The following is a 12,775-nucleotide window of genomic DNA, read 5'->3' as shown; positions in this document are numbered from 1 at the left end:
CATTCCATGCTTAGAAAATAATTGTTCTAGGGTAAGCTGAACCTTTGAATGTTTTCAAAGTTGGTTGTTTGCTGGATGCATTTAAATGACAGAATACAAAATGAAAAAAAGAAAAATCATGCCCTTAAGCACTACCTGAGAATCTGAAAATCTGCGCTCAGTTCCTGACTCTTTCCTTGTGCTTTCTTTAGACATTAATTGGCTCATTTGTTCTGGTCCTGACAGAGAAGTAGGGATAAGAACATTTCATTTCTTTTGTATGTTTAGACTGGATTCACTGAATCCATTACACTCAGATCATGTTGAGATATCTCCTAAATCTGCAGTCATGAAAACCAAAAGTCTACTTTTTAAACTGAGAACCTGATTATGAGCACATCACATATGCTACAGGCCATTAGAAGGCCTTATGTGTGAATTTTATGATGCAACAGGATTAATGGAAGTATTCGTTAGAGAAACAACTATAGACCTATAGGACTTGAAAAATACAAGGTGTGTGGTTTTTTTTGTTTGTTTTTTGTTTTTTTCCAGAATCATAGCAAGACAGCATTACATCCACCATAAGCAAGACTGCCCTGAGTCCGATAAAGGCCTATCTCTCCTCTGCTCCCCTTTTGAACATATGAGTAGGACCCCTCTCCCCAGAGCTTTCTTAAAAGCTGCCATCATGCACATAATCCAGGCATCAACCACAGCATCAGTGCTTGAGTGTACCTGCTCCTACCTGGTGCCCTTCCTGACCTACCCTGATGATGGCTCTGATTAGTCCACCACAAAGGAAAAGATGGAAACTCAGTTACAAGAATGTTTTTGATAGAAGGTCATATTTGAGTCAACAATCTTTTTAAACTGAGGGACGAGGAATACTATGTTCTAGGAAAGCAAGAAAAAGGTCAGTCTGCTTTCATGCCTACAAATTCAGTTCAGTCTATTTTTCTTTACATTGGACAAGTTTCACAGTCTGGGGCTTTAAATACCTTTTCCTGATTTCATTCATTCACGAACATGACAAGCTGCTTGAACACTGATTAGAAATAATGTTTTTTAAAACCACATTAAGATCTATTTTTGTTCTCTTCACAGCCTGAAGATAGGAAAGACTTCTATTATACTATCACTGTATCAACAAAATCATAACCAAATTTACATTTGCAGAGGAAATAGTTAATCTAGAAAATATCATCATAAATGGAAAGTTATATAACTAATTTAACCGATATGGAGAAGGATATTAATGATGGAATGGTAAAGGAAAATAAACTCTTAAAATAGCTCATAGGCACTCCCAGTGCCATATAAAAATGCTCAGAAGAGACCCCAAATTATAAAAATTTAAATTCATCATGTTTAACCGCAGCTTCCATCAAAATCCATCTACGGCACTTGACCATGAATATTAGTGTTCTCATTGCTAAAACAAACAAACAAACCAACCCATACGTACAGGGCACAGGAATGACAAGTAACCTTAAAAATTTCCAGGCAGCTAGGCTGAGCTGAAGTATCATATTAGAAGCATTCACAATTTTTGTTATTGCATTAATATCCAACCTCATTACTCTGCCATCATTAAGAGACTACAAACCACCTTTGGAAAGCAAGAAATGCTCAAAATATTTATGAATTCAAAAAAATTTATGTTTTTCTTTCAGCCCAGTTTTTGCTTAGTATGATACACATCTAGTGCTGACCTCAGTGAACAACTGAGCAAATTTTTCAGAAGCATAGCAGTTTCCTGCTCTAGTAAAGAAGTAAAAAGGCTTACATGGCATGCAGCGTGTAGTTCAGAGAAAACTACATATTGCAAAAGACTAAAGCAATTACAATTTTTCCAGCATGAACATGTGCTAAAGGGTGATATTGCAACAAAGTGATGTTGTTATGGAAACTCTGCTGACATGTTGCTACTATGGTGAAATTGGCATTGTACTTGCACTAATATCCTTTTTATCAGCCGTAGTTCAAAATTCAGAGCACTTTAATTTACTATCAGGGAGCTGCACGTCATTCACTGCAGCTGCAGGCAGTGTCAAATGCTGCTGTTGCCTGGTAACTCACAGGTAACTGGTGCAAGTCTGTTATATTTATATACGCAGAAAGCTAATGACAGAAGACGAAGGGAACATTTGTCTGTAGATAAAAAATTTGGCCTCTATTTACTAAAATACGGGATTTTCTTCTACCAGTGAAGCCACTGCTTACACTTACAGTACCAGAATGAAGAACTGCACTTATTTCTTCTGAAAATATTTTTGGTATAAATAACTAACATTTATGGTTCCTGATATAGCTGCAGCAAACCATTAAAAAAGTGAATAAAAGTGAACACACAAGTTAAAATTAGCCCCCAGAATATTGTAACTACACTATGAAAGAAACCTTGATATATTTTTTTTTTAGGAAATCCTAATCCTGGCATCAGGGTATCTAGTGCTCTCACTATCCTCACTATCCACACTACGGTAACACAAAGGACACAATGTTTTAAAAAAGAGGCTGGTTTGAGCATCCGGAGTTTACCCTTTATCCAGAAGGCTGCAAACTGCAGTGTCCATTTAGATTTCTTGTGTTGCCTCTAAATATTGACAAACCGAAGCAGCAAGAGTAGATTTAAGTGGGCTCAAAGACAGTCTATTTTGGACTGAAATGAGCTGCTGAGAAACCATTTCTCTATTCTATTCTGCAGACCCTAATCCAAGCCACTGCTTTCTGTTCTACAACACAGCTTTATGTTTCTTGAAAGCATGAGTTATTGGTGTGACTGAAATTAACAGCAGAATTCCCGCTAATTGCAGTGGTATCCAGTTTTTGGCTCAAGCTGGTCTTTTGTAAGTGCATTGGGTCTGGGTCTACAAATAACCACCTAATTTTTCAAATGCCTTCTGTTTGTAGAACTACACATGCTGTTAAAAGATTGACTTCAATTTTTAGTGAAGTGAAAGGCAGAAGTGCCTTTCACCAAACTTTAATATTCAGCTCACACCACAGCTATGTAATTATTCTTTTCAGAAGCAGAGATGCAAAGATGGCATTAACAGCTGTTCAAAATATCACATTTATGCACTTTTCTCTTGTCATATTAAATATAATTACTTCTGATGCAATCAAACTCATATCCTTCAAATGGATAAATCCACCACCAAATTTAGAACTGCAAACTTCAAATATCAGGCTCTTAGAGCAAAGCTTCAAGCCTTTACCTTCAGTTGAGTGAGATAAAATGTAAGAAGGTGAGAACATTAGGTTTAAAAATGGTATCCTTTTTTGGAACTTTCTTTGAATTATTGTGTTATTTAGTAGTTGCAAAGTCCTTTGGAGATGAATACATCTATATATGAATAACATAACTCAGTCACCAAGAGCTGCGGTTCAAGTAACTGACTAATATGTATGCTTCTCAGAACTCATCATCATTAGAAAATAAATCATAGTATCTTATTTTTCGTAACACCTGTCAGTCCTGAAAGGTCTGAAGGACTCATAGTCTGGACACAACCTCTCAGCAAATTGCCCTGGTGTTTGCCCAACCTTGTTTTAAAGAATGTTTTCCTTAGATCTAATAAGAATTTCCCTCGCTACAGGCTGTGTTTATTGCCTCTTCTGCTTTCACTGTGTATCTCCACAAAGAGGTTGGTTCCATATTCTCTGTAGTCACCCATTACATTTTTAGAAAAGTAATAAACACACTACATCATCCCTGAACACATGGCCCTCTAGTTTTGGGCAAAACATGCCCGAGCCAATCATTACTTATATACCACCCAAAGAAGCACCATCATACTAAACATACTTGCTGAGATAAAGACTCAAGACTAATAAAATCATCTCTATCTTGGGGAAGAATTCAGAGCAATGGTTGACAATGCTGGGACATAAAGATCTAGAGATCTAAGGAACACATTTCAATTTTTATGTTCTGCTTTTAAGGCGTATAGTTGGCTTATCACTGGAGAATAATGTTATTATATCTCATTTGAAAAGGATATTTAAAAAAAAAAAATCCATATACATTAGGTTGAGAAACAAAGCCCTTAAGTATATACCTAAATGGAAGTTTTGGAACTTTCAGTTTACTCTGTTCCAAGTAATTCCAAGCTCAAACGGAAATGATGTAAACTATGCAAGTTCATCTTGAACTAGTAGGTCTAAACACATTTCTGATGCTTTACTCTTGATAAATAAAGAGTAAGTTTTTACTACAGTTTGGTTCAGCTGTTAGTAAAAAGCAAAGCTCTAACAGACAACAGAAAGATGTTTTCTTTCCAAATCACAAAGTTTCAACATTTCTTTACATTCAGAAACAACTGTTCTCCTTCCAGTTGTACTAATCAATAAACAAAGTTATTGTAGAGATCTAAATTTACCAACAGTTTTTGTTACACTATATTGTTTATGAATTGAGTGTCAGTTGTGGGTTTTTGTCAGCATTTCCAAAGTGATGGATAAAACAAAGTACCTCCGATTCTAGAAGTTCAAATAAGGATTCTTATGTGTCTGCGTTAGTGTTAGCATGCACTATTAAGTGCTAGGATTTGTTTCTGCAGCCAGTAGCATGAGCACCAAACACCTGGCATTGCTCACTCCCCCTAGGCATGCCACACTTCTCAACTGTGCCATTACAACTGTTTCTGCAGCTGCAGGAGGAACTGCATGAGGCACTGATCTGTGCTAAAAATAATGCTGTGTTGGGCAGGGGGGAGAAGTAGCTTGATTAAGCATTCACTTCTGTGAAAAGAACAACTGTGAAATTATGGCTTAGCTATCTCAGGCAACTCGCAAGTTTTTAGATGATAACCCTGTACACAATAGGTCTCCTCTACTCACAGAGCTGCACTTACTGCTGAAAATTGACTGCAAAATTCAATTCAAGACAATTAGTTCAATGTATTTAGTCCAAAAATTTCAGAAAGCTTGTGTTCTTCACAATATTTGTTTTCACTACCATCAACAAACAAACAAAACCAGAAAATAATCACACTCTACAGTTTTACATTCTGAAAAGAAGCAAACTCCTTCATGTAATAAAAGCAAAAGCAGATAAAACAGCTATTAATTATAGAAAATAAAACATTGTGTTCCATCTAAAACTCTGATTTTAAAAAGAAACAGAGATTTATCCCTTTGTGTACTCAAAGGTCTTTATACTTATGTACTAGTATTTTATCTAAAAGGAAGAATTCAAATCACCTAATTTGAGCCACATTTCACTCTTCTCTGGAAGTTTTCTTCAGGTACACTAACATTATCCTACAGTTACTATATTTAAAGAACTCCTGCTATTGTTTTTTTTTTTTTTTTTGTGTGTGTTTTTTTTTTTTTTGTTTTTTTTTTTTAACTGCAAAAGGGAGCTTGAAAATTAGAACACCTGCAAGCATATAGAAATCTGACAAGAAAAATCTAGTAACATTAGGAATCAAGTGTCAGGATGTTTACAACAAAGCAGATTGGAGTGTTCTGATCACAACCACATAAAGCATTGAATCCTGCAATTTTGTATCCATGTAACCAGAACAAAATATTGCAATTCCTATTCATATCACATTTTTATTTGTTAAACTCTCCTTTCATACTTAAAATTATGTCCCAAGTGCCTACTTATATTATCTAAATACAGATCTACAATATTTTAAGAAAGCAATACCGAATTTACTGCTGTAATGATGGTGAGGCTAAACCCTCCTTCTCCCAAATGCCCCCCTCAAAATAAACCAACCCTGATGTTAGTGCTCATGGAAGGAGGCTGGGGAGAAAGAGAGAGAAAACTCACTAAGAACTGCCAGTGATGATACTCTTGATTTAATGTGGTGACATCTGACTTGGAAATCTGTCTCTCTTCTAAAAACTGGACCTGATCAAATGTTTTCTGTGATGTTGCAGGCTGCAGGCATGATGGATCATTTCCAAACTGTGTAGAATAAAACAAAACAAATCAAGTGACCAGCTTGTTTAAACTGCATTTGTACTAGCTGACTAGAGCTTACTTTTCTTACAACACAGTGTTTCGTTAACATATTTCTCATCATATGTTCCCCTGAAAGCTGCTTGAAAGTGATGATTAAATATACATTACAGACAACAGAAGCCAAATTAAACTAATAAAGTCAGGCTTGCTGAATAAACATTTTGTCAGGGCAGGCAACAAGACTGAAGTCCAACATAAGCCTTCAAAATAAACCTTACATAGCATCCCTTGCAGGAAATAGATTTCAGAGGGTAAAACTAAAAATTCAGTTTCAATGTCTTCTCTGTAAAACATAGGGGTATAGAACTAAGCAGAAAAAGTCCCACTAATATTTACCGTTAGAGTATGCAACTTTGTCAGAATCTCTTTTTGTATTTACAACAAAGTTCAATCAAAGCTTGTACAAAAGTATCCATGAAAGCCTGTGTTGTTTGGCTTGTTTGTTTCTTTTGGTTAGCTCACTTACACAATGCACAGTGCTCCCAAAAGAGGGATCTTTAGGGTTGATATTTCAAAGCTTTATGGAGTCAGCAATAACAACATTCTCAAATTCCTTTTTCATACAGGTTTGAGAATAACCACCTCAAATACACTATGTTTTCAAGGAAATATAATTTGAAGTGGCACATATTTCTGAGGAACCTTAAAAGATCCTGAGTTTGGGGTAGTTCAAAAATACTTAATCCTTTGCCTAGCATTGTCTGTTGTTGCCAACAATCAAACTACCACTTGGAAAATGACTGTATAAGACCATAAATTATTGAGATGGACAGAACCTAAAGTCACTGAAACCAATGCAAAAACTCCCAGAGATCTTTGAGTAAGATCCTAATACGTTTATAATTTAGATTCATAACCCCAAATAAGATCAAACAAAGTGGTTCCACTCTCAAGCAAATTTAGCTTTCTCTCCTAACACTAGAATTCAAATAAATTTTAATACTATCTACAACCAGCAAGAATCATAGCATTTTATTTTGTTTCCTCAGAAAAGTCTTAATAATAAATATATTTTAAAAGTATCAGTACTGCAGCAATTTCAAATGAATTACTTTGATGCAAAGTCTACCATGAAATGCAATTATTTTTTTCCACCTGATGCCAGAAGAAGTCGGTCTGTTAAATATCTGAATATACCACTGCTGACTTCATACAAGGATACCTGCATGACCATTCACTTCATGGACAGTAACACAGATAGGCTGTAACTGTTTCATAAGGATCATAAAGATCACGTGCAGATTTGTTAAGATATATGTAAATATATTATGAGACTTGGCTTACAAGATTATAAATCAAGCGGTAGAATGATTTGTGTGCAAGAATACCAAACATGTGCAAGAAAGAAATTATTCTTGCAGTATGGTTAAATCCCCTCTACAATTTCAATTCGATAGAGTACTTCCAAAAGATGCACAATGTCAAGTATTTGAGCACTACATCTGGACAGTAGATTTAAAGGCCTATTCACAAGCCATCCCTTGAATTAAAACATGTATAGCACATTACTCATCACATACATACATTAGAAAGGCTGACTATTCAACACTATTAGGTGCACTGATTAAATGAACAGATGAAATATAAATGTAAAGTAGGTTTTTTTTTTTTTTTTTTTTTAACATTTTTCTCACTAATATGATGAAATAAAGCTGAAGCACACTTAGATGCTCATTTGCTCTACACTTTTGTATTGCATTTTGTTACTAAGCTGGGACTCTAATATGTTCAGAGTACCTGTTTTTTTTTTTAATGAAATTTTCAGGCAGGACACAATTAAAATTTAAAAATAAAAAAATAATTAAAAATAGAATAAGACCCTGTATAGCTACAGCACATCCATAAGTACTTAATAACACAGAGATTAAGTATTTTTTTCTGAATATTCATTGCCCCATATAAACACTACTCTCAGCAAAAGGGAGTCATGGTTTTAAATCATTTAAGTGTTTCACAGAGATCAGTGTTTCCAATCCATTTGATTTTTTTCTGTCCACAACTGAGAAGATTTACTAATCCGAAGTCCTCAGCACCCTGTTTGACCTTTCAATAACTGTCTTCTTAATAAACTTTACCATGGCACATCTGATAGAATTTAATTTAAACTTTATTTAGTATTTTTTTAAATTGAAGATACCACAAGTTGATACCAGTACCAGACATGCTCCTAAACAAAACAGAGACTGTTTTTGCAGTTAATTTCTGTAAGAACTGACTCTGTCCTCACCTTGCAACTCTGAACCACATGCTCTACCTTTACAACCCTCTTTCTCAGTATTCAGTCAAAATAACTGTGTGCAAAGGTGTCAGAACTCTCAAAGAACAGTTTTAGAAATAAATGCTGTTTCAACCACAGTTGCAAAGCAGTAGGGTACATTTCCATAATATTTTATTTGGGTTGCATTTCAAAAACTAGAAATTAAAATAATCCAAGTTGAAAGATCTGCTGATTAAGTTCAGCAAACCAAATTCATACAAGCCTCATCCTTGCAGAGATAGCTTCATTTCAAGTTACACAGAGAGATCAGGAAATAATTTCAGAAATGCTCAAATACAGCCCACACAGTGTAACGTGCCTGGGATCAAGCACATTGCACTGTGCAATCTGCAAGGGAGACATAATAACAGCTTCTTGCCACCCTGCAAATAGTGCCTAGCCCTTGCAAACTATCCAGCTACCAATTCCCACCTCTGAATGGCCAACAGTTCCACCTTTCATCTTGCAATTGCCATATTTTCACATAAGCACCTCTGTGCTTCTTTATTATGCCCAGGAAGTTTCCTAATGAGCATTTGCCAAAGCCTTCCAACTGCCCTCCTTAAAATACTCAGAGGAATCACTCCTCTTGTTACAGGTATGTAGCATAACTGTCTCTGGAGTCTGAATTCATGCTACAAAACATAATGTAACAGAGAAGGGCCAACATCCTGCAAGCAGACTCATTGGCCTCAGTAGATGATAAGCATAAATAAGTGCTTTGAATATTTTTTAAAAGTCTTATTCTTCACTAAGACCAAAATCTAAATGTAACTTTGGATAGGTCCCCTCCACGTGAGAAATGGGAAGGCATATGAATTGCATCATCTAGGCACAAGCTAAATATCAAAGGTTATTGTCTAACAGACTGTTCTGAGTTTATGATAAATACTTCCACTCATACCCCCACAATTCTATCTATGTTTAAATGTCGTTACTTACATAATGTCTAACGTCTTCATCAGCACCAATCTAATTCTGATGGCAACTTAAAGGCTGTACTTCCAGGGCATGGGAAATCATACTGAAAAGCACTCATCCTTACATTTCTGTTAGGCTTGGGCCTGGAAGCACAGGATCTTTCATTTATTCATGAGTTTCCTGAGAAGAACTAGTGGTTGCTTTGTGTCAGCTGAATAGGATCGTAATTCAATCTTCACTGGAACTTGTTTATCCGAATGACTCATTTAGGTGCAAGCTGACTGCTAAAGAACTCTGTTTTATAACAAGAGTATTTTGTTAAGGGAGGAAGTGTTTTGAGAAGTCACTTTATACGGTTTAAGAGTTTATTAAAGTTTGCTTTTGAGAGATTGCATTATTTCTCAAAAACATAACCAAATGAAGTGAGGCACAATCACACCTGCCAGTAATAGAACACTGCAAGGATTGCATCACTGGCTAGTAGCATACTGTATGAGCACCCACCTCGAAGATGCAAGCTCACAGCTGCATGAACACTAGAACGAATTTGTCTTCCAACATTTCCTATCCTTTATTGCGCTCATTTAAAAACCTTTTCTTGGTTATGCTTTTGTAGCTTATCTTTTTCCAAGTATTCCAGGGATCTTAACTAAGTTAATCATCTTCCTCACACCATCCCTATGCAAAACCTTGCACTTATATTTGCTCATGAAATAATCTAAAAGGGATTAAGTGTATAAGATTTATTATTGCCTATTAACTGAAAGCAGGCATTATCATAAGCAACAGTTCTGAAGCTGTAACAGTTTAGAATGAGTAGTTCCCAAAATGGAGTAAGAGCCAAAAGCAATGGGTGACTCAAATAAACTACATTGGCATATCCAACTTCAACATTGCTTAGTTACTATACTACTTCAAAATACAGTGTTATAAATTATTGATATAAAAAGGCGTGGCACAAAGTGAATTTTTATCACAGTGTGTTGGAGATTTAATTCTTTATCAGCAAAAAGCAATTGTCAGCAAAAGGTAGCTGTCTAAGGCTGAACACTGACGTTCTAAGGAGCATCTCTACAGTCATGCCTTCTTTAAAGTTTCCTTAAAACTGTATGCCGTGTTGGAGTCTACAACACTATTTCATGCAGATTACAACATCCAATGTATTTTATGACAGCTAACCCAGTTCTGCTTGGTGAGTTATAAGTACTTTACCAAATTTGAAGACAATATAGCTACGAAACCAAATTACATTATTATTCCTTATTTGATGGGGTTGTGAAACACTGTTTCAAAACTTAATTGGAAAGGTGATGTCAACTTGTCTCATACTTTGTAGTCCCTAACTATACATTAATAATTCAGCAATCACCTTTGATCTTACATTGCAAATGACAGTGCATTGTGATTGACAAATCAGTAGCCATGTTACGTGTTAGACAGGAGTGTTCAATCAACACAGGATGCAAAGCATCAACAACTATGAAGTTATCAATCTGCTGAAGTAGTTCTTAAATGTTGTATTTGTACTGTAAGACATTTTAATAAACCCTTCACAAAACATGTTTCAATCTTTTGTCTTAAATTTAAAGGATTACCCCCAACCAACTTGCCTCTACTTCTAGTACATGCCCTTTCTCTTCTGCCTCCATCAGAGAAATAATCAGTGAAAAAAAAAAGCAGTATTCAATTGTACTAATGCATCTAATGCACTGCATGTAGGTCTTTGCATGCGTGCAGATAAAAATATATCACAGAATCACAGAATTTCTAGGTTGGAAGAGACCTCAAGATTGAGTCCAACCTCTGACCTAACACTAACAGTCCCCACTAAACCATATCCCTAAGCTCTACATCTAAACGACTTTTAAAGACTTCCAGGGATGGTGACTCCACCACCTCCCTGGGCAGCCTGTTCCAGTGTCTAACAACCCTCTCGGTAAAGAAGTTCTTCCTAACATCTAACCTAAACCTCCCCTGGTGCAACTTTAGCCCATTCCCTCTCATCCTGTCACCAGGCACGTGGGAGAACAGGCCAACCCCCACCTCACTACAGCCTCCTTTAAGGTACCTGTAGAGAGCAATAAGGTCGCCCCTGAGCCTCCTCTTCTCCAGGCTGAAGAATCCCAGCTCCCTCAGCCGCTCCTCGTAGGACTTGTTCTCCAGGCCCCTCACCAGCATCGTCGCCCTTCTCTGGACTCGCTCAAGCACCTCGATGTCCTTCTTGTAGCGAGGGGCCCAAAACTGAACACAGTATTCGAGGTGCAGCCTCACCAGAGCTGAGTACAGGGGGACGATCACCTCCCTAGCCCTGCCAGCCACACTGCTTCTTATACAAGCCAGGATGCCGTTGGCCTTCTTGGCCACCTGAGCACACTGCTGGCTCATATTCAGCCGACTGTCCACCAATACTCCCAGGTCCTTCTCTGCCTGGCAGCTTTCCAACCACTCAGCTCCCAGCCTGTAGCTCTGCTTGGGGTTATTGTGCCCCAGGTGCAGGACCCGGCACTTGGCCTTGTTGAACTTCATGCAGTTGACCTCAGCCCATCGGTGCAGCCTATCCAGATCCTCCTGCAGAGCCTTCCTACCCTCGAGCAGATTGACACATGCACCTAACTTGGTGTCATCTGCAAACTTACTGAGGGTGCACTCAATGCCCTCATCCAGATCATCGATGAAGATGTTAAAGAGGACCGGCCCCAGCACCGAGCCCTGGGGAATGCCACTAGTGACTGGCCTCCAACTGGACTTGACTCCATTTACCACGACTCTTTGGGCTCGGCTATCCAGCCAGTTTCTAACCCAACGAAGCGTGCGCCAGTCCAAGTCAAGAACAGCCAGTTTCTTGAGGAGAATGCTGTGGGAGACGGTGTCAAAAGCCTTGCTGTAGTCAAGGTACACCACATCCACAGCCTTTCCCTCATCCACCCAGTGCGTCACTTTGTCATAGAAGGAGATCAGGTTCGTCAAGCAGGACCTGCCTTTCATAAACCCATGCTGACTGGGCTTGATCGCCTGCTTGCCCTGCAAGTGCTGCGTGATGACTCTCAAGAGGATCTGCTCCATGAGCTTCCCTGGCACTGAGGTCAAACTGACAGGCCTATAGTTCCCCGGGTCTGCCCTTCGGCCCTTCTTGTAGATGGGTGTCACGTTTGCTAGACGCCAGTCAACTGGGACCTCCCCTAATATGCCAAGGGAGACAATGTATTTAAATTAATTACCAATTTTCAGAACCAGACCAGATCCAGACTGAAGTTGATGGAATAACATACTTCCACTACTAGCTCATACAGCTGTCACGGGTCTTATGGAATGACATGGTATTTATGTCTATTTATAGCATCATTTTCACTTGGGTGAAAAGAAAACTGTTTTCATGTAAAGTTTCTTACTAAGACGTAGTTCACTTTGTCCTTGACTGAAATGCAGTTCAATGACCATTGCTGATGTAAAACCAGGGGTTCTTGCAAAACACCAGGAAACACAGAACTGAAGCTTATGGCCAGTGAAACCAAAAATAGACTGCAGTCAGACAACACAATTTGAAATTACTGCAGTTTGATTTGATGAAGGTCTGCATACTAAGTATGACGAATTACTATTCTGACATTGAAATTAACAAAACATTACGTACA

The 12,775-nt window shown here is 37.7% G+C and overlaps 1 protein-coding gene across 18 annotated transcripts in view; it reads right to left on the bottom strand.

Annotated features, from left to right (window-relative positions):
* RIMBP2 (RIMS binding protein 2) overlaps positions 1-12,775 on the bottom strand; it is a 159,631-nt gene that overhangs the window by 99,103 nt on the left and 47,753 nt on the right. For 16 of the 18 annotated variants that reach the window (XM_068654282.1, XM_068654284.1, XM_068654289.1 and 13 more), the window contains exon 6: positions 5,771-5,908. The exons of the other annotated variants lie outside the window; for them this stretch is intronic. In XM_068654282.1, coding sequence (XP_068510383.1) covers positions 5,771-5,908 — 138 coding nt within the window. The remainder of the gene's footprint in view (positions 1-5,770; positions 5,909-12,775) is intronic. 18 annotated transcript variants of the gene reach the window in all.

Source organism: Anas acuta, chromosome 17, assembly GCF_963932015.1.
Source record: "Anas acuta chromosome 17, bAnaAcu1.1, whole genome shotgun sequence".
Taxonomy (NCBI): Eukaryota; Metazoa; Chordata; class Aves; order Anseriformes; family Anatidae; genus Anas; species Anas acuta.
Note: the sequence above shows the minus strand (reverse complement) of the source record. Positions and strands in the feature narration are given on the sequence as shown.